This window comes from Mustela putorius, unplaced genomic scaffold (assembly GCF_011764305.1).
Source record: "Mustela putorius furo isolate JIRA1106 unplaced genomic scaffold, ASM1176430v1.1 tig00003870_pilon_pilon_pilon, whole genome shotgun sequence".
NCBI classification, from domain to species: Eukaryota; Metazoa; Chordata; class Mammalia; order Carnivora; family Mustelidae; genus Mustela; species Mustela putorius.
In genome coordinates, this window is record NW_025422022.1 from 3160566 (window position 1) to 3183869 (window position 23304).

Sequence of the window (23304 nt, forward strand, 5' to 3'; positions counted from 1 at the left end):
TTCTATTTCTCATCTTTTGAGGAACCTCCATACTATACTGTTTCTCACAGTGGCTGCACCAATTTACATTCCCAGCAACAGTGCATGAGCCTTCTTTTTTTCCACATCCTTGCCAGCACTTGTTACTTGTCTTTTTGATTCCAGCAAATCCCATGTGATTACATGTGGAATCTAGAAAACAAAACAAAGAAATAAACAGCAGAAACAGATCCATAAATACTGAGAACAGACTAATGGTTGCCAGCTGGAAAGGTAGTTAGAGGGTGGGCAAAACAGGTGACAAGGTGTGGGGGATGCAGGCTTCCAGATATGGAAGAAGTCACAGGGTTAAAGACACAGCAAAGGGAATATAGTTGATGATAACTGCAATCATGTTGTATTGTGACAAATGGTAGCTTCAATTGTGGTGAGCATACCACCACATAATGGAGGTGTGGAATCATGATACTGTCCATCTGAAACTAATGTAACATTGTGTATCAACTGTGTGTCAGTTTTAAAAAAATTCTTTTAAACCAGCTTTTGTTGTCATCAGTTTTCACTATTGTTTTTCTCTTTATTTTGTCACTTAGGTTATCTTTATTTTTTCCTTATTTTGCTTAGTTTGGTCTTAGTTTTCTTTTTCTAGTTTTGTAAGGGAGTAGATCAATGATTTGACACTTTTCTTCTCCTCTGACATATGCCTTTAATGCTATAAGTTTCGTTTGAATCATAGCTTTAGATGCATGCCATACATTGTTATGTGTTGCATTTTAATTTGTATTCGCTTCGGTGCATTTCCTAATTTTTCTTGTGAGATTTTTCTTTGCATGTTGGTCTATTTAAAAGTATGTTGTTAAATTTCCCGATATTTGGGAGTTTTTCCGGATAGTTTTATACTGTTAACTTCTGATTTATTTTCACCTTGGGGATGGGTCATTCCCTGTATTTTGAGATTTGTGTTGGCAAAAGACCCATCTGCATTTGAAAAGACCATGAACTCTGTTGTTGAGCAGTGTCATGTGCATAATTTTATATGTGGCAAAATTAACAACCTGGGATGTAGTGGAAATTTTTTTGAAAGTTCTTCCAACTTTTTCAGACCAGTGCTTCTCAATCTGTCTGTAACACGCTGAATACTAGTTTTTCCCTTTGTCTTTATGATTGCCTTGATGCCAAGTGATAAACAGAGATGCTGTAATTTTTAACTTACAATGAAGCATTTTCCCAGTGGACCTTGCACATCAAATCTTAAGGTTTCCTGAGAAGTCAAGCTCAGATAGACTGAATGGGGATCTCTGGAACAATTTTAAGCTGCTTTTTGTGTTTTAGAAAGAGAATAAATGCAAAATAAAATTAAGAACAAATATGACTCATTCATTGTTCTACCCTTATACATGTCTAGTGGTGACAGTGTCCAAATTTATGTTTTAGAAAGAGAATTGGTGGCACTAGCACAGATGGAGCAAATAGGGAGACAGACGGTGACAACTTGGGTGTTTCTTGGAAGAGCCCAGGTGAGAGATGTTTATGGAAGGCGCAAATCTGTAGCGACAATTAGACTAGAAAGAAGGGATAGTTTTGAGAGAGGTTTTAAATATAATTTAAACGTCTATATCTGAAATGAGGTAATGTTAGAGTTAAAATTTACTCCCAGGTTTCTGCCTTGAATAACTAGATGGAAGATGATCCCACTCATCGTAAAGTAGAAAAATCAGATGAAAAACAGTAGTTGGTTGGGAGAAGGAGTGTTACATAGCTTTGGCTTAGGACTGTTTGCTCTATATGTAGGATGAGCAATGCGATGAATAATGTGGGATGGCATGGCTTTAGGATGGATGTGATATTGTGACATAATTGATACTCTGGCATATACAGGGTACTAGGGTATAGGGGACTCATCTTATTTTAAGCTTAATTCCTGATCTCTCCTAAGTGAAACCTTATCTAGTCTTTATTTGCGTTTCCATAATGGGAAATGTTTACAATAAAAGGCAAACCCAGATGTTTTAACAATGTCTGGTTAGCCCTTGTTGAATAACAAACTACTTCAAAGTTAATGGCATAAGAGAGCCACCATTTTATTATTCTGTGATCACAAATTTGGACGGCACATAGTGGGGATGGTTTGGAAATGGTGTGAGAGAACGAAAGAGACCACTCCTAGCTATAAAAGGGGGACATAGAAATCCATTTTTACTAATCATGATTATCCTGAAAGTTTAGCCCCAGTGTGACACAAGAGGAGTACTTTGTTCTTACAACCTCTTAAACAGAAAAGACATTGCTGTATTTTACCTAGTAACAAAAATCTCTGTTGTCTGAAATATTTCTTGTCACTCTTTAAGGAGGCACGTAGTGTGAAGTCTCCCTATCTCTCTCCTCCAGGTGCCCAGTTCTTTCCCACCCTCCCCCAGATTAAGAAACAAAAGAAAACAACGTCAGGCAGCTGCTGCTTTGAGTTTTTTAAATCTTTCAGAGATTCTTTATAACATGCCATTGTGTGGACATGGCCTAGTTTATTTAATCAGTTCCCTAGTGATGGACCTTGGGTTGTTTGCAGTCTTTTGCTTTTATAAGCAATACCCCAGCAAGAGGCCTTACACATTCATAATTTCCCATAAGTAGGATGCATTCCCGTAGCTAGAAGAATAAGGTGGTCTATGCATCTGTAACTTTGATAGCTACTGCTGTATTCTTCTCCTTAGGTCAGTGGGTTAAAAACCCAGTTGTGAATGGAATACTATGCAGCCATCAAAAGAAATGAAATCTTGCCGTTTGTGATGATGTGGATGGAACTAGAGGGTTATCATGCTTAGTGAAATAAGTCAAGCGGAGAAAGACAACTATCATATGATGTCCCTGATATGAGGAAGTGGAGATGCAACATGGGGGGTTAAGGGGGTAGGAGAAGAATGAATGAAACAAGATGGGATTGGGAGGGAGATAAACCATAAGTGACTCTTAATCTCACAAAACAAACTGAGGGTTGCCGGGGGGAGGGGGGTTGAGAGAAGGGGGGTGGGGTTATGGACATTGGGGAGGGTATGTGCTATGGTGAGTGCTGTGAAGTGTGTAAACTTGGCGATTCACATACCTGTACCCTGGGGGATAAAAATATATTATATGTTTATTAAATACAAAAAAAAAAAAAACAGTTGTGAGCCTACGAGTTACGCAGAGAGTGCTTGTGTTCCCTTGGCTTTGCTATCAAGTATAGGAACAGTTCTATTTATTTAGCTAATCTGATATGTAAAATATTTTTTTACTTTTTACTTTTTACTTTTTTTTTGCATTTTTTTTAAAGATTTTATTTACTTATTTGACAGAGAGAAATCACAAGTAGACGGAGAGGCAGGCAGAGAGAGAGAGAGAGGGAAACAGGCTCCCTGCTGAGCAGAGAGCCCGATGCGGGACTCGATCCCAGGACCCTGAGATCATGACCTGAGCCAAAGGCAGCGGCTTAACCTACTGAGCCACCCAGGCGCCCCCTTTGCATTTTTCTTAACTAAACTTTTTATTTGCTTAAAGGTAATTTTTCTTTCCATTTCTATGAATGTCTTCATAGTCTTCATCCATTTAAAAATTTAGATTGTTCAGGCACCTGGGTGGCTCAGTCAGTGGAGCATTTGGCACTCCACGCTCAGTGTGGAGTCTGCCTGCTGTAGGTTCTCTCTCTCCCTCTGCCCCTCCCCCCACACCCTTTTGCTCTCAGATAAATAAATCTTTTTAAAAAAAATTAGATTGCTGCTTTTTTTCTTACCTACTTTTAGGGCTCTTTGTTATTCTTGGTTTTGCTTTAGAATAGGGTTAAAAGAACAGAGTATGAACATTTTTAAGGATCTTGATATGTGTTGCCATGTTGTTTCCAAATTGTTGTAAAAATAAATGGTGTAACCAGCAGTGATGAGGACACTAAAACCACCCACTGCAGACAGAATATGCTAGAACCGTACCACCAGGACTGTAATTTTCAAAATAATCTTCTTTAAGTAGATATAAAAAGTCGATCATGATTATATTGAATTTCATGTCTTTAGTCACCAACCGTTTTTTAAGACCTCATGTATCAGTATGAATTATTCTAAAATACTTTGCCTCACACTTTAGCTGCTCTTTTAGGCACCTGATCACAGGGTCAGGGGCCATGCACACTTTTTTGTGACCTCACTGTGTGGTTAAATATCCCTCTCCCCTCCTCCTCACCAGAGTGTTCATTCGTACTCAGGAACAGGTGCAATCAGCCAGCCACTCTCTTTTCTTTCATATACACTTTCTCTCCTACTACTGAGCCATTCTGTCTCTCTGTATCATTTGCTTTTGCGATCTCATTTTGGCGATTTTAATTCATTCAGCTTTTAAACAAACCATTTGAAGAGGTTCATCTCCTGCGTGGCTTCAATTATATGTTTATCTTTGTTGTTGTTTTTTTTTAGGTAGGACACCAGGTAGGTAGGACACCAGGTAGGACACCCAGGGCAGAAATGGATCCTCTCCTCTCTTACCTGCCTCAACCTCGAACCATCTGTGTTTCCAGAAACTGCTCCTAACCATTGCATGCTGCACTGTCACCTTTTTTTTATTAAAGACATTCCTTCAGTCTGGAATTTTCTTTTACCTCTCTCCAAATCTTAGATGCATAGTCGTTTTCTTTTGCTGGGTAACAAGTTAACCTCATACCAATGGATTAAAACAACATAAATTTATTATGTTACATTTCCTTGCATCAGAAGTCCAGGTGCTGGGTCCCCTGCTCTGGGTCTTCATAGGTGGGAATCAAGGTGTCAGAAAACTATGTCCTCTTCTGGAATTCAGGGTCCTCTTCTGAGCTCTTTCACACTCTTGGGAGAATTCATTTCCTTGAGATTGTAAGAGTGGAGGTCCCATTTCTTGCTGATGGCCAAGGCCTCCCCCAGCTTCTAAAGGCCTCCCTCAGGGCCTAGCCACATGGCCTCATTTCTGTGAGCTGGTTTGCTCAGAGGGACCCGCATATAAAGTCACCTGATCATTCAGTTCTTGGGGCCACCCACACTCAGAGGGAGGGAATTACATAGGGCAGGCATGTTAGCAGTGAAATCTTGAGGCTGTTTGCAGCCTTCCCAGGATCCTACTCCCCCTTAGTGTCCAGCTGAAATTATATTTCAACTTTGTGTAAACTTTTTCACAAGCCCTTTCCGTAAGCTTTTTCTGGAGTATGAATTGCTCCCTTGCTTCTTCACACAGCGCTTTGTGTTTGGTCTTACTCTGCTTCAATAAGCGAAATAAACCCTTCAAGTTCATGGCATTGCCGTAATGTAAACAACACACCTTGCCTTTGGAGTGAGTGGTACTAGATAAGTACCTTGGCTTGCTTGCTCTCTGTATTGCTGAGGCAACTCTTATTAAGGGTGAGGGTTATTTTGTATGAAATTGAGGGTTCTTTCTGAATATTAACAGTCCATTCTGGCATGTTTCAAACATACCTGCCCATCTAATAAGCCTTGTAGGGACAAGAGACGATCTTCTCTCTCTCCTCTGTAACCTGCACATAGTAGGGCAAATGTTCAAATCAGGGCAAACAAGGTTTACTCAGAGGCAGAAACCAGGGCTTTAAAGACCCTGGAATATAATTCTAAGTGAAACAGTATGAGAGACAGCGTGACTCCGGAGTGCTTCAGTGCAGTAAGTGACTGAGGAATGTGGGAAGCATGAGAAACGTAAGACGGGGACCCTCATGGAGGCCTCCACAGCCCCTCCCCAGTGCCTTGCCCCCAGTGGGCACTCAACCAGTAGTACTGGTTACTTATCAGCAAGTAGCATTCACCTGTGAAGTCTTTATATTTTCTAAATCCGTTTCGTTTTGTTTTCCTAATTGTAGCGGGTGCTCATGATCGGATCGGTTGGGCCTTTGGCCTAGGACTGGAAAGACTGGCCATGATCCTCTATGACATCCCTGACATCCGCCTCTTCTGGAGTGAGGATGAGCGTTTCCTGAAGCAATTCCGTGTGTCAGATATCAACCAGCATGTGAAATTCCAGGTAAAGTGACTTGAAGAATATGATAATAATAACAACAACAGTTTTTAAGAACTGAAGTGGTCATATGTTTGAAAAGGAACTTGTGGAATTTAAAAGTCATGTGTATTTGAAAAGAAGTTTTTTTAACAAGATTTTTTTATTTGAGAGAGAAAGCATGAGCAAGAGAGCGGGAGAGAAGATGACCAGGGCAGAGGGATTGAGAGACAGGGAGAAGCAGACTCCCCTCTGAGCAGGGAGCCTGATATGGGACTCAGTCCCAGGACCCTGGGATCATGACCCGAGCTGAAGGGAGACATTTAACTGACTGAACCACCCAGGCATTCCTTGGAAAGAAGTTTTAAATAGAGGTCCATAAAGACACAGGAGTTCATAAACCATCAGAAATAACATGCAGAAAAATAAGAGATTTATCAAGCTTTTAGTCTGAGCAGAGAACTAACTTTGGGCTTTGTTAATTACCATTTTATTGTTATGAAGTGGCCATCTCTGATAATACATTTCAAGTTTAGTTTTTCTGATAATAATGCAGACACATTGGCTTTCTTATGATTAGTATTTGCAGTGTGTTTTCCTTATTCATTTTCTTCTTTCTTTTTTTTTTTTTTTTAAGATTTTATTTATTTATTTGACAGGCAGAGATCACAAGTAGACCGAGAGGCAGGCAGAGAGAGAGGAAGGGAAGCAGGCTCTGCACTGAGCAGACAGCTCAATGCAGGGCTCGATCCCGGACCACACCCTGTGTAAGAGCATCATAGTAACAGTTGCACTTAGTGGCTAACACTCATTCAGGCCTCACTCTGTTCAGTATTCTGAGTACTCACTCAGTGTTCCATATTCCAAAGACCTTATGTGCCTTGATGTAGTCCTCTTAATAACCCTCTGAGTTTAGGTACGATTATTCTTTGCACTTTAGAGTCGGGGAAATGGTTGAGAGACAAAGCACAAGCAAGGGGGGTGAGCAGCAGGCCGAGGGAGAAGCAGGCTGCTCTCTGAGCAAGGAGCCTGATGCGGGACTCGATCCCAAGACCCTGTAATCAGGATTTAAGTTATTCTAACAGTTCCAAAAATTGGTGTACAGCTTCTAGAAAAATAAGGCATTGAGTGAAATTATCTGGTTTATTAACTTACTGATAGCAAGCTGCTTGTGTTAATACTTCTCAAACTTCAGCGTGGAAATGAGTCAACGGAGAGTCTTGTTAAAATGCAGATTCTGATTTAGTGTGGCTGACCCTGCATTTTTATGAAATTCCCAGACGATGCATACGATCTGGGTCCACGGACCATACTCTGAAGCTATGGAAGGATGTGGACCAACTCATCTTACTTGTCAGAGCCTCAGCAACCTCACCTGTAAAAGGAGACGATGAAGTGAAATAGTCTGCCCAGGTGATCAAACTCACTGCTTCCTCCAGTGCAGTATAGATTTTGGTTTAGTATAACTGACGTGGAAAACAGAGGCAGAAGGAAAATCATCACATGTCCTTACTACTTGCAGCCCCTGACAAGTCCTCGAAACGGGCAGAGCCACCTTCCCTAGGAACTCAGCTGCCTTAGTGTTAATGCTTTATTAAGGGCAAAAGGCAATCTTAGCCCAACCCCAGGCTCCTATAAGTCTAAATTCACATAAAAAAATTCCTTTGGAAACTTCCTTTATCTCTTCCTCCCAAGGTGCATATTGACAATTATCCCCCAGCAGATGACCCACTGGTAGATATCTGAAGGGTCTCAAATGACCTTTTCCAAACAATAGCTCATCCCCCTCAGGATCCTGGAAACTTTATTTCTAAAATACCTGGGAGGCTTACCTATGCCCATGGATCCTGTCCCTGTGCTTTCATAAAACCACCTTTTTTGCATTACAGACGTCACAAAAATTCTTTTTGGGCCATTGGCTTCAAACCCTAACATCTTTCCTACTATTACAATAAGTAGATCCATGAGTTATCATTCCTTTGAACTAATCTTGAAACTCTTCTTTCTTCTTGCCCTGTGAATTTCAGTTGCAATCCTTTAACACTTTTGTATTTGTGACCTGGCGAAGGGCTTCCTTTCTGCTTCCTTTCCTTCTCTTTCTCTTCCTTCCCTTCCATCCTTCCTTCCTCCCTCCCTCCTTCCTTTCTTCCTTTCTCTGTCTCTGCCCCTCTCTCATTCATTCGTTTGTTCTTCCATTCATTCATTCATTCATTCTTTTGTATTTGTCAATGTGAGTGGACTGTGTGAATAAACTCATACAGTTTAAATGCACATCTATTTATTTATTTATTTATTATTTATTTATTTATTTTTAAAGATTTTATTTATTTGTTTGACAGAGAGAGAGATCACAAATAGGCAGAGAGACAGACGGAGAGAAAGATGAGGAGAAGCAGGCTCCCTGCTGAGCAGAGAGCCCTATGCGGGACTCGATCCCAGGCCCCTGGGATCATGACCTGAGCCAAAGGTAGAGGCTTAACCCACTGAGCCACCCAGGCGCCCCTTAAATGCATATTTAAACATTATGCGTAAGGCAGAGATTTGTTTATGTGCTTTGTTTATGAAAAGAAAACAGTAGTACTTAATTTAGGGAAAAAGCCAGGACTAGAGATACAGAGGATGAGGCTGGATGTGCACAGGGTGTGGTGCAGGCCTCAACAGGACAGTGACCGTCAAAGGCATCTCCAAGGTCAATCGTGGGTAGACTGCTGCGGGAAAGTGTGTCAGAGTTTGGCCTTGCTCTCCCTATAGTATGAAGCATCAGCTGGGATGCTTGGGTATATGAAGACTGGCAGTTCCTAGAGGCCAGGGCCTGCCATTTTCCCTTATTGATGTCTTCCAGCAATCCTAGTTCAGTGGTCCATGTATTGTATGTTAATTTGTTTAATACCTTATAATACTCACCAATTGTTGAGTGCTGTGTGCAGGCCGCTGGGCTAAATACTTTGCCAATCTTATAATCTTCATTCATTACAATCTGATGGGGTAGGTACTATCAACTAATTTTATTGGTGATGCAACTGGGGCAGGGAATCACAAGTAACTCAGCCACAGGGACTGTAGTGGTAAGTGACACAGCTAGGATTTCGTCTGCAGCTGACTGCAAAGAGCTCCTGACGGTAAACTCCTGAACTGTTGTCCCTAGACCAAAACACTGTTATCCAATCTGGAAGATGAAGTTGACAGTTCCTGACATCACGTTGTTTCCAATCTAGAAGAAGAGATGGCTTCATCAAGAGATAATTATAAAATAATATAAAGCAAATAACAGAGCTGTATATGTACATGTAGAATTTTGCTGACACTGACCAATGCATGTGGAGGTCAAAATTATCTTCTTCCTTTTTTTAAAAAAATGTTTTTTTACTAGTTTAATTCTCAAAATCCCTCCATGTCTCTCCAGAATTGTATTAGGACTTGAGACTGTGATTACTTGCTAATCTCCATGGCTTGGAATTGCTCCTAGATCTGGTTCTGCTGTCATTATCATAAATGTTGTCTGATAGAGACTTAATGCAGATTATGCAGAGTTTCTTCATTCTATTCCCAAATAAATCCAGCTGTGAGAATCCCATCAGCTTCATGGTGTTGCAGTGTTATGAATGGATCTCTGATTTTTTTCACTATTTCCATATGCATTTTTTCCCAACTCACATGTACACAGAAAACATGTATCTCTTTTTCTAGAAACCGATGTTTACCCCAAGAGACTACAGGTAGACCTCATTTTAGTGTGCTTCGTTTTATTTTATTTCATAGATAACTGCACTTTTTATAAGATGAAGGTCTGTAGCAGCCCTGTGTCCAGTAAATCTGTTGGCTCCATTTTTCTAGTATAATTTGCTTGCTTTGTGTTTTTGTGTCACATTTTGGTACCTCTTACAATTCCTCAAACTTTTTCATTATTACTGTATTTCTGAGGTGATCTCTGACCAGTGATCTTTGATGTTACTAGTACAGTTGTTTGGGGCACCACAAACCATGCTAAGTCACTGAACTTTGTGACTTTTCATTTTACATTAAAAATGTAGTGTGTCTCCTGTGTGCTCTAGCAACCAGCCAGTCCTCCATTTCTCTCCCTCTCCTCCAGTTCCCTTATGCTCTGAGACACAACAATATTGAAATCAGACCAATTACCCACCCTACAGTGGCCTCCAAGTTTCCAAGTGAAAGGAAAACTTGCACATCTCTCACTCTCAATCAAGGGTTAGAAATGATTAAACTCAGTGAGGAAGGCATGTCGAATGGCAGCACAGGCTGAAAAGTAGGCCCTTTGCCTCGAATAGTTAGCTGACTTGTGAGTGCAAAGAAATGTTCTCGAAGGAAATTAAGTGCCCCTCCAGTGAACACATGAATGGTAAGAAAGCAAAACAGTCTGATTGATGATAGGGAGAAAGTTTGAGTAATCCAAATGAAAGACAACCCGCTGTAACATTTCCTTAAGCCAAAGCCTAATCTAAGGCATGACTCTAACTCTCTTCAATTCTGGGAAGGCTGAGAGAGGTGAGGAAGCTGCAGAAGGAAAATCTGAAGCTAGCAGAGGTTGGTTCCTGAGGTTTAAGGCAGGAAGCCATCTCTGTGACATCAGAGCTCAAGGTGAAACAGCAAGGGCTGATTGAGAAGCTGCAGCAAACCATCCAGAAGATCTCGCTAAGGTCACTAACGAAGGTGGCAGCACTAAACAGCATACGTTTAGTGTAGACCAAACAGCCTTCTATTGGAAAAAGATGCCATACAGGACTTTCATAGCTAGAGAGGAGAAGTCAATGCCTGACCTCAAAGCACAGGCCGACTCTCTTGTCCGTGGCTAATGCAGCTGGTGACTTGAAGTTGAAGCCAGTGGTCATTTACTATTCCAGAAATCTTAGAGCCTTTTTTTTTTTTTTTTTTTTTTTTTAAAGATTTTATTTATTTCTTTGACAGAGAGAAATCACAAGTAGATGGAGAGGCAGGCAGAGAGAGAGAGAGAGAGAGAGGGAAGCAGGCTCCCCGCCGAGCAGAGAGCCCGATGCGGGACTCGATCCCAGGACCCCGAGATCATGACCTGAGCCGAAGGCAGCGGCTTAACCCACTGAGCCACCCAGGCGCCCCTAGAGCCTTTAAGAGTTATGCTAAATCTACTCTGCTTGTGCTCTATAAATGGAACAACAAAGCCTGGATGACAGCATGTCTGTTTGTATCATGGTTTACTGAATATTTTAAGCTCTGTCTTGAGACGTACTGCTCAGAAAGATCCTTTTCAAAATATGACTGCTCATTGACAATGCACCTGGTCACCCGAAGGGTGACAGATATGAACAACAAGATATATGTATGTACTCAGAGATATGTACAATGAGATGAATGTTGTCTTCATGCCTGCTAACATAACATCCATTCTGTACCTCATGGGTCAAGGAGTGATTTTAACTTTCACGTCTTAGTATTTAAGAAATACATTTCATAAGGCTATAGCTGCCATTGATGGTGATTGCTCTGATGGATCTGGGCAAACTGGGCCAGTATTGAAAACATTCTGGAAAGGATTCACCATCCTGAATGCCATTAAGAACATATAAGATTCGTGGAAAATTGTCAAAAAGTCAACATGAACAGGAGTTTGGAAGAAGTTCATTCCTACCCTCATGGATGACTTTGAGAGCTGAGGACTCCAGTGGAGGAAAGAACTGCAGATGTGGTGGAAACAGCAAGAGAACTAGAATTAGAAGTGGAGCCTGAAGATGTGTCATCTCCTAGTAGACTCGAACGGATGAGGAATTGCTTCTCGTGGATAAGCAAAGATAGTGGTTTCCTGAGATGGCACCTACTCCCCGGGAAGACGCTGTGAAGACCATTGAGATGACAACAGAGGATTTAGACTGTGACTTAGTTGATCAAGCAGCAACTTGAGAGGGTGCGAGGGGGCAAAAGGGGGTGAGAGGGTGGACTCCAATTTGAAAGAAGTTCCACTGTGGGTAAAATTCTATCAAATAGCATCATGTGCTACAGAGAAATCATTTGTGAAAAGAGTCAATCAGTGTGGCAAACTTCACTGATGTCTTATTTTAAGAAATTGCCACAGCCACTCCAGCCTTCAGCAACCACCACCTTGTTGTTGATCGGTAGTCATTGACATGAAGGCAAGACCCTCCACCAGCAAAAAGACTACAGTTTGCTGAAAGCTCAGATGATGATTAGCAATAAAGGTATATACATATAGCAATAAGGTATATACATTGATCTTTTAAAAAGATTTTACTTATTTATTTGACAGACAGAGATCACAAGTAGGCAGAGAGGCAGGCAGAGGGGTGGGGGGAAGGAGGCTCCCCACTGAGCAGAGAGCCTGATGCGGGGCTCGATCCCAGGACCCTGGGATCATGACCTGAGCTGAAGGCAGAGGCTTAACTCTCTGAGCCACCCAGGCGCCCCTATACATTGTTTTTTTTTTTAAAGACATAATGCTATTGCACATTTAATAGACCTCAGTATAGTATAAACATGACTATTATATGCACTGGGGAACCAAAAAATTAATTTGACTTGCTGTATTGATATTTGCTTTATTAGGAACCTGTAATAGAAAGAGGTAGAGGAAGATGTGGGGAAGATGACCATCTATAGAACCTGTAATCATTGTTGACTGCAAAATGAGGAGAGATGCAATGAATTAAAGAATGGACAAGTTTGTTTTAGGAAGCATCATAGTGCTTATATGCAAAGTGTTAAAACCTCTCACAAAGTAAGTGTCTTATCCAGATTAACTAGTATTCATATTTTTACCATCACCACCACCATAACTACTACAAAACATAACTCTTCTGAGCACAGAAGCTATAGTCCTCATAATTGCTGGCCCTTCCTGCCCGTAATCTCCATCTTTAGCTTGCTTTGCCTGCATTGGTGGTATGTAATCCCACTCTTACAATACTAGGACATTTCGTTGACCTGCAATCTGTGGAGTCCTCTGGAGAGGACGGTATTGGAAATCTGTATTGGAACCTCTATCCTCAGAGGCCTGTGCATTTATGACTGTTTTTTGGTTTTGTTAAGGCAGGATATCTCGTGATACATCTATATATTTCAAAAACTGCTACCACAGATTTCCTTTTTGTTTAAGGCGCTTTAAAAAAAAAAAATTAAGAATAAGATCTTCAGTGTCTTCTTCCACAGCTCTCTTGTAGTGTAGATTAGAAGGTTGTTTATTATATGACCTTTATATGTACACACATTCAATATCCATATTACGTTTTCTTGGCTATTAACCTTGGAGATTTACAAGAACTTCCTATTTATAGACACACATTAAACTTCAAATCTTGGCAACATCCATAAAATCTGACAAATTATGTGCAGTATATTTTAGAAATTATCTATCTGACTAGAGGTTTTGGTGTTTTTAAAAAAAGATCTTATGTATTTATTTTAGAGAGAGAGCGAGGGAGAGGGCATGCGCAGGGGTGGGGGGTTGTGGAGGAGCAGATGGAAAGGCAAAGAGAGAATCCCAAGCAGACTGCACTGAGCCTGGAGCCCAGTGTGAGGCCCGATCCCATGACCCTGAGATCATGACCAGAGCTGAAACCATGGGTCGGGCCCTGAACCAACTGAGCCACCCAGGCACCCTGAGGAGGTTTTGGTATTTCTGCTTCTGGAAGCAGAGGGATCCATTTATACTAAACAGAATCATCTAAACTGGATGCTAAAAGTTAAAATTGTTGAAGTTTTAGAAAAGTTTTCATAATGCTTATGGGTTTCAAACTATCACATCGCACACCTTAAAAGCATATACAATTTTGATTTGTCAGTTATACCTTCATAAAGCTGGAGAGAAGAAGTTAGAGTTTCAAAATGAAATCATCAGGATAGAGACCAGAAACAAGTACCATTTCGAAGGAATTGTCATAGGAAAAAAGAAAATGAGGGGTCAGTTAAACAAGAATGTCAGTAGGTTTTCTCCCCAGGTATGAACATGGGAAGTTATTGTTACAGGATATCAGTAGGGGATGCTTTTGTCTTCAACCAAGAAAAAGCCAATGCAAAATAGTTTAAATAAGAAGAACAGTAGCAAGCATCCCTCAGTGATGCCAGGGCTAGAACCTTGAACGCTTTTCCCCCTCGGGCTGAAAGATGGCGGCAGGAGCACTGAGCATCGCCTCATACAAGATCCAGAAGCAGAAAACACACACCTTTGCTTCCTTTTTTTTTAAGTGTGAGGGAAAGTTTTCCAGAAGTCCTCAACGGTTTATTTGCCTCTTTTCAAGGTAGTTGGAATGGTCTATGAAGGTAGCTTGCTGTTTTCTGATATTTATACTGAGCTCATGTCAATAGGCTTATTTTCTGCATTATTTCACTACCAGCAATGCTGGGTGCTTACAATTAGGCCCATTTTATGAATGAACTGTCACTTACGGAATGGGATGATGAGGCTGCTAGAAAAGCTATTCCAGCCTAAAACCTACCTTCTGCTGGTGAATGCTTGAAATCATCCCTTAGAGTTTGACCCCTCATCAAATGTGAAATATTCCTTTTGCCTAGAACATGCTGTGGCTTCTCTCCTAGGGTAACTGGTTGGGGTTCACGGGCATATGTACCTATGGAACAATTTTTCTTTATCTCAAATTGAGTATAGAAATCAGGGTCACCATGACCTGTCCAACTATATTAACTGTCTGGGCCAAAGGGGAAGAGAGCTGAAATACTAACCTCAAAGCCATTCAACCTAAGAGCAAGATCCTGGGAGTTGTCAAAGACATAGTAAGTGTTGATTGGAGCCAATTCAAATGGAAAATTAAAGGTTTATATTAATGTTCTGGGGTCCAAGTTGAAGCCACGTAATTCACCTTACTAAATTCTTTAGAAAGGTAAGTGTGGTTGTTGCTGTCTTTGATTTATCTCATCCTGGGCTATTGGAAAAACAAATCTCTTCCCTGTTCCAATTAGAGGCAGGGTCTGCTCCTTCACTCAAAAGGTAAGAGGAGCATTTGGGGTCATCTGAAATGTTAGGACTCAAAGTCAGGCTGTGTTTAGATAGAGAAATGAGAATTACTTTGTGATCACATTATTGTACAGCTTTTCACACTTTGTACCGTTATGTTGGTATTCTGTATCTGTAATCTTGTGATCTTGAAAATGAAGAATGGTTAAAGTAAGCAGTAATTTATATAGTGGATGGCGTAATTATTCTTTCTATCACTTGGCCGAGTAATGAATCAAATGTTTTCTTTCAATATGAGAGAAGAATTTATTTTCTGAAGGGCCTCCCTGTGAGCTTTGTAAATGACAATTATGGACCGTAATTCACTACCGAAGATAGTGAATAAGAAATACATGACCCCTGTAGAGTCCGTTTGGCAGATTGTGAACTCCAGGTTAACTGCTCTCTGAGAGCCAGATAGCTCTTTTATATTTATTTTTATTTGTTTCTAAAATGATAAATATTCTAAACATATAAGCATATATTTCTTGATTAGATTTGCTGATAACATAGGACTATGTGCCTTCTTCCCAGCTAAGCTGTTACCTCTCGCAAATATGCTACAATTTTGTCACAGATTCTTCTAGACAGTGAAAGCACCAGAAGTGCATTTGACACACCTAACCCTTCCTGATGACATTCTCTTTCTCTTCCTGCTGTCCTCCCCAGACATGGCCCCTGACTTCAATTTGATATTGGCCATTCTCATGTTATTTTAGATATTCAAAAACAGTTTGTAGGACTGCTTCAAAATGCATATTAAGTGACCAAGATAGTTAAAAAAATAGAAATTCAGGCAGATTTTATGAGGAAATTGAGTGGATTTTAAAATGTATGTAGAAATACAGAGGGCCAGGAATGGCCAGATACCTAAAGTGGGAGGATTTGCTTAATCTGATGTCATGTCATTTTTTTTCTTTTTTTTTTTTTAAAGATTTATTTATTTATTTGACAGAGATCACCAGTAGGCAGAGAGGCAGGCAGAGAGAGAGAGGAGGAAGCAGGCTCCCTGCTGAGCAGAGAGCCCGATGTGGGGCTCGATCCCAGGACTCTGGGATCATGACCTGAGCCAAAGGCAGAGGCTTTAACCCACTGAGCCACCCAGGCGCCCCTGTCATTTTTAAAAGCTACCATGTGAAATTGGAGGGCAGAGGAACCGTGAGAGACTAGGGACTCTGGGAAACAAACTGGGGGTTTTAGAATGGAGGAGGGGAGGTTGGTGAGCCTGGTGGTGGGTATTAAGGAGGGCAGGGATTGCATGGAGCACTGGGTGTTATACACAATGAATCTTGGAACACTACATCAAAAACTAATGAGGTACTATATGGTGATTAACATAACATAATAAAAAATTAAATTAAATTAAAAAAAAATAAAAGCTAGCATGTGGTGTTCAGGCAGCGTGGACAGAGAGGCTGGCAGGATGCCCTGAGGAAGCCAGAAACACGTCTCTGTACTATGCTAGACCTGTGACCAGTCCTGCACTGTGAGACAGACAGAAGGAGCCTTTTGTGCAAGTGGAACAGGGACAATTGAGTGTCCATATGGAAAAAATGGAGCTTGACCCCAGGTTCCTAATTACTCAAAAATGAATTCCAGGGGATTTGTAAATCTAAAATTGCTTTTTGCAATTTGTTAGCTACTGACTTTGAAAGAGGCATTTTACCAGGAGTGATTCTTTGATTCTTACTGAAGTAAATTGAATTGGGGAGATTGAGCTAAATGAACTATGGTAATGTAAAACTAAAACCTAATTCGATATCTGATCTTAAAAGTTTGAAAATGCATATTTATTTAAAGTACTCACTCTAGGGGTGCCTGGGTGGCTCAGTGGGTTAAGCCTCTGCCTTCGGCTCAAGTTATGGTCTCAGGGTCGTGGGATCAAGCCCCACATCAGGCTCTCTGCTCAGCCTCAGCAGGGAGCCTGCTTCCCCCTCTCTCTCTGCCTGCTGCTCTGCCTACTTGTAATTTCTCTCTCTCTGTCAAATAAATAAATAAAATCTTTTTAAAAAAATAAAAAAATAAAGTCGTCACTCTAAGTTTTTTTGTAAAGCATTTTATTGAATAAGAGATGTTTCCCCATTTTTAGTTTGCTAAGAGCTTTTATCATAAATGACTAAAAATTTGTCAATAAATTTGATATTTATGTATTTGATATTTAGGTATTTTATATATAAAATATATATTTGGTCCATATATTTAGAACAATCTCATAGTTTTTTGGCTTCATGCTGTTAATATAGTGACATAAAATGATTACTTTTTGCATGTTAAAGCCTTCTATTCTTGAAATAAATATGGTTGGAATATATGACTTTTTTATATATTTCTGGATTTGATTTGCAAATATTTGTCTAGGATTTTTAAATTTGTGTTCAAGGATGAAATAGATCTGCAGTTTTCTGTTTCTTATAGTCTTGATTTTAAAATTATGCTATCCTCATAAAACTAATTTGGAAGGGTTTTTTTCTGTTCTCTGAGACAATATTTTGAAGATCAACATTCTTTCTTAAAGTGTCTGATCGAATTTACCAATGAAGTCATCAGGGCCTGGAGTTTTCTTTGTGAGAAGTTTTTAACCACAGGTTAAATTTCTTAACAGTTATTAGGTTATTCAATTTTTTTTTTCTTTTAGGTCAGTTTTGAGAAATAGTATTTTTTCTAGGAATTTGTTTCATCTAACTTTCAAATAATGTATTGGCATAAAGTTGTTTGTAATATTTTCTTATTATCCTGATTTAAGAAAATATTTTTAATTGGCGTGGCTGGGTGGGGCTCAGTCGGTTAAATGCTTCTGCCTTAGGCCCAGGTCCTGGGATTGAGCTCCACAGGGAGTCTGCTTCTCCCTCTTCCTCTCCTGCTCACTTCCCTCCCCCACTCATGCTCCCAAGTGCTCTCACTCTCTCAAATAAATAAAATCTTTAAGAAAAACTATTTTTAATTAATTAATAGTTATGCAAATTTACCAACATTTTGTCAAATTCAGTACTCATCTTTTTTTTTTCCATAATGAGACTTTTCTTAGGTGTTTCTTTTCTTTTTCTTTTTCTTTATTTATTTTTTAAATTTTATTTTATTTTTTCAGTGTCCTTTGAATGTTTTTTTTCTCTGAGGGATCTTAAGTGGTGAACTCTTTTGGTCTCTGTATATCTGAAAATGTCTTCCTGTCGCCCTCATTCTTGAATGCTAAGGTAGTGGGCCATAAAAGGGCAGTCATTCTCCTGTAGCACTCTGAAGCTGGTACTTCTGGCCTTTCTAAGTCTGATTTAATCAAATTCTTTTCTTTATAGGTAATATTACCTTCACTCTTGGGTGATGTTTAAGGCATTCACTTTATGTGTGATGTCCTCCAATTCTACTAGGTTGTGTGTTAGTGTGGATTTATCTTTATTTATCCCACTTAGAACTTGAAGGATACTTTGATTCAACTCTAGAAAAATCTGCGTTATGATCTCTCTGAGTAGTGGTTCTCCTCCATACGCTTTTTACCTTGTGGAGTTTCATGTTGTTGTATGTTGGAACTTCTTAGTTACCAGCTGTGTATCTTAACTATTCTTTGATACCTTTTTATTTCTTTGTCCTTCTGTGCCCGTGAATCTCTCAGTAATTTCTACCAATTCAATAGTTTTCTCTGAGTTTTTTTTATAACTTCTATTTCCAAGATCTCTACTTACATTTCTTCTCCAGCTTCTTGTTTTATTTCTGCCTGGTTTAATTTTCTAATTTCTTGCTTTTTCAAATGGTTGTTACTTTGTTTAGCAATTTGTTTAGCAATTTATGCACATTTTAAAGGCTTTAGCTATCCTATAATATTAATTTTACCTTAAGTGAGTTCATGCTCTGGTTGTTGATTTAGTTGGTGGGGTTTATTTTTCAGTATTTCAAAGATCTGGCTTTGCAAATTCATGTTATATGCCTGTTCATTTTTTTCTTCATTTTTTAAAAATCACATACACTCACCCCTCCTTGTCTACTGGCCTTGTATGGTCTAGACTTGGTCCCAGTGTGTCCCACTTGATAACTGGTCTTATAATGGCATTTTAGAGTACCCACCTCTTGGTTATAATATAGTCACCAAGTTAGTGAGAGCTTTGGTTCAAAGACTGTATCTGCTTCTTTCTTTATTTGCTTAGGCCCACAGTTTCCTTTTGAGGAGGTGAGTCAAAGCATGAACTCAGAACGGTTCTGAGTTCTAATGGGAAGTTGAAATGAGACCATGGGACAATAATGTATTTAACATTTAGGGGTTTTTTAAATTAAATTAATTTTTTTATTAGAGTATTGTTGACATACAGTGTTACTTTAATTTCAGTATACAGAATAGTGATCCAGGATCTCTATATACAATGCCCTGCTTACCACCAGTGCAGCCACCATCTGTCACCATACAATACCATTGACTGTATTCCCTATGCTGTGTCTTTAATTTCGTGACTTATTCATTCCATAACTGGAAGCCTGTATCTCCCACTCCTCTTATTTTACTCATTCCTCTTTCCCCTGCCCCTCTGGCAACCATCCATTTGTTCTTTGTATTTATGGGTCTCATTCTGCTTTTTGTCTGTTTATTCACTTTGTTTTTGAGATTCCACGTATAAGGTAAATCATACAGTATTTGTCTTTCTCTATCTGATTTATTTTGTTTAACATAATACCCTGGGTCCATCCACGTTGTTACAAATGGCGAGATCTCATCCTTCTTTACAGCTATGTAAAATTCGTGTGTGTGTGTGTGTGCGTGTGTGTGTGTGTGTGTGTGTGTGTGTGTGTAGAGAGAGAGAGAGAGAGAGAGGTGACATATATATGTGTCACATCTTCCTTATCCATTTTCATCTGTCGCTTCCATATCTTGGCTCTTGCAGATAATGCTCACTAAACATGGGGGTACCTGTATAACATTTAGGTTTTAGTTGCTTCTCTCCTTGTTATGTGGCATGTGTGTGTGTTTCTCCCAGTCAGCCTTTACCTCTCCCTGACAACAAACCTTTGGCAAGGCCCATTTCCAGAGATGTGCTCAGGCTCTGAGCTATTCATAATTCCATCCTTTCTTCTCCTGAACAGTCAAAGCATGCTTTTCTGCAAGTGATAATCTCCTCTTTAGTTTGTGTGTGCATCTACATGTAGCTGTATAGTATGTGTTATAAATAACTGTTGTGGGATATATAAAATATCACTGAGTCTCTGCACTGGTGGAGGAAGTCCCATCATGCTCTCCAAGGTCATTCCATAGTCTGTGATGCTATGAAAGGAGAAGGATTTCCTTGTCTCTTCTCCTGCCCACTTCAGATTACATTGCTCCTTCTCACATTCATTTTCACTTAATTTTACCAGCTTTTTTTAAAAAAAAAAAAGTTGGTTATAGAAAGATATTATGACTGTGCTCTAGGCCCCTATCCCTCAGAAAAGTCTTCCCAGATGGTAGAAATACCTCCAAACTGATTTTGGATTCTAAGATCCAAAAAAGAAAAAAAAAAAGTAATATGGAATTAGGAAAGGAGAACCAAGCCTTTATCTTTTTTTAAAATCATTTCCTCCAGAAACACTATTTATTGAGGAGCCCCAAGGGTACCCTCTCATTGCGGCTCTCCTTCTTTGCAGCTACCTTCTGCATGGAAGTAGAAATAGCTTCCCCCCCGGGTATTTGGTGTGGCTCCTGTCCCTGCAGTGGCCTCAGTGGCCATCAATAAACACTGTGGATATTGAAGAATCTCTCCTCTGTTGGCTTCTAATTATTTCTGCTAACAGTGTGGAACGTAAGCCTCTCTCTGTCTCTGCCTTTCTCATTCCTTCTGTCTTTTGTCTGTCTCTGTCCTTCCATCTCTCCATCTCTGTTCCTCTCTGTCTTTGTCTAGGTGATACTTTCTCTTACTCTCTGTCCCTCTTTGAATATGCGGTGCTGATCCAAGTAAGGTTGTCAGCACAGCAAGGAGGAAATTGTCCCAGGCTGCATGAAATCCAAAGGGAATTATTTCCCTGCTATTTATTGAGACTGTAGTTGATATACATGAAATATGACAGGATTTATCCCAAACATAAGAACCTCCTCAATTATTCTTTCTGAAAACTTTTTGAGCATCCTGTGCCAGGCACGGGGCCTGGCATGGGGCCCAGCCGGGGGGCTGTGGAGAGAGTCTAGTCCCTTGCCCCCGTGCTCATGCACTAGTGGAGAGGACAGTAATACGAATACGTGCTTTGATGAAGGTAGGCCTTGGGAGTCCAGATGAACGGGAGGCAGTCCGGCCAATAATGAGGGGAACGGCACTGAAGACAAAGGCCTGGACGTACCCCTTGGTCACGAGTGCCGGGACCATACATTCCATCATCTGAGTTGAGATTCGGCTCCCTTTGAGAGTTACAGGGCCCTGTCGGTAACCACGCTGCGGGCACACAGGCATACTGGTATTGGCTGGGGCAAACTGGTGCTGATATCCTGGGGAAAAACACGCGAGAAGCCCAGTTTCTGGCTTTTGCAGCTGGCTGGTTGGGAAATGAGAAAAAAAACAGGTTGGGGGAATTGACATGATCGGAAAAAATTTAAGCTTAGGATGTATTGGCATCACCTTTGCATGCATTGCTTTTTGTTGTGGTCGTCTTTGTCATCATTGTTCTGTTTGTTTTAATTGGTACAGGCAAGTCCCCTGCTCAGGTATGGTTGCTTTGGAGAGTGGAATTTGTGAGGCCGTGCCCAAGGGACCCCTGGGCCGAGGTAGAGAATAGAAGTCAGTATAGGGGAGTCAGAGCTGAGGTCTTCTGAGAGAACTGAGGCAGGGGACGACAGGTATGCATGTCATTACCAAGTGAGGTGAATTAGGTGAGCCGGCAGCAGGGTTGGTGCTGGGGAGTGGCCGCTCCGGTGACAGAGTGCCAAGACCAACAGGTGTGATACACATGAAGCCCCCTCCAGGCAAGGGGCCATATTACCAGAAGAGCGGTGAGGATAGAAGAGGGACCGCCAGGGCAGAGGTACAGTTCTTCTATGTGCCTGCTTCACACTCAGGAACCTTTGTCTAAGGACAGTTACAGAAACCTAACCATCATGGAAGGCCAACATTACATTATCACACACACACATGAAAAAAATCCCGGTTGTTTTAAGCTTTTGGAGATTGCTTCTGGAATGTTACTCTGTGGTAAACAGAAAATATTCTTCTCTTGACCAAAGAAAAAAACTGAAAGAAAAAAAAAATAGAATCAAATATCCTAATATGAATATCTTCCTCATGTGTTTGTTTTGCTGGAAATGGGAGGAAGTAAGAGGAGAGGTTATCGGAAGTTGGCTTGCATTATTTCTTTAAAGCTTCAGTGATCCTGAGTATTATGGTATGCTCCCTGAATTCCGGTGGAATGATTAAAACCATAATATCTCCTTTTTTTTTACTTTTGTGGACTTCAGCTTGCTTCTTTGGTATCATGTTACCATAGCTTTTGCATATTTTTAAGGTAATCCAGTTGCCCTCTTCCCAGATACTGCAGATTTCTAGTTTTATCGGGTTTTTTTCCTTCTCACCCAACTTCCCAATTATCACTTTGTTAGCTGCCCACCTGCTGCACAGAAAATTGTATTCTGCCATTTAACCTTTTAAAAGAGAAAAGATAGAGTGGAAGATATACTTTGTTAATTGGCTAATTCAGCTTCAGAGAAGGTGGTCCCTGGGTGTGGAGCCTCGACATGCTTGCTAAAGGGGAGAACCTACTTATTTAATAGATTGCAGAACCAGAACAAGAAAGACCATTGACAGGTCCCTGGAATCCAGGAGAACGTCTGCACTGCCACTTGCATGTGGTCCTTTCCCAATCCAATCCGCAGAGATCAAACCTCATGAATACACTCTTCTTTCCATCAGTTTCTACCCATTTCTTTATGGAAGGGGCACCTTCATTATTATGCCACTCTGAAATAATTCTCATTTATTGCCACATCCAGTGATTAACTAGATTTCATAGTATAGAATAAACAGATTCACTGGCTGTTTCATTTTCGGATTTCTCATGAAGATGTGGTAACTTTACACCTAAATAGTTACTCATTTATTATACTTACTTTCACATACTGTATCTATTAAAAGCAGATATGCACTCATTAGTATGTAAATTGAACTTGGACACTGAACAAATGAGGTAGAGCCTCAAACATTATTTATTGACTAATTAGTTCTATTGTAATCAGAGGAGAGCTATAGGATTGCGTGAAACTGTGAGTGGGAGGCCTGCATTAGTATAAATGTGTCCGTTTCATTTTAGTCTGACTTAATGCATGCCTGTTTTGTGACATGGGAGTATAACACCTTCACTTCAAAATGGTTTAGCTATTAAATAATGATAGATAACATAATGGAAAAGATTGTTGAACCCTATGAAAAAGAAAGTCTCACAGAAGCATG

The 23304-nt window shown here is 40.2% G+C and overlaps 1 protein-coding gene across 11 annotated transcripts in view; it reads left to right on the forward strand.

Moving 5' to 3' along the window:
• FARS2 (phenylalanyl-tRNA synthetase 2, mitochondrial) overlaps nucleotides 1–23304 on the forward strand; it is a 529842-nt gene that overhangs the window by 314462 nt on the left and 192076 nt on the right. For all 11 annotated transcript variants that reach the window (XM_045066960.1, XM_045066961.1, XM_013056788.2 and 8 more), the window contains one exon: nucleotides 5837–5997. In XM_045066960.1, the coding sequence (XP_044922895.1) occupies nucleotides 5837–5997 (161 nt within the window). The remainder of the gene's footprint in view (nucleotides 1–5836; nucleotides 5998–23304) is intronic.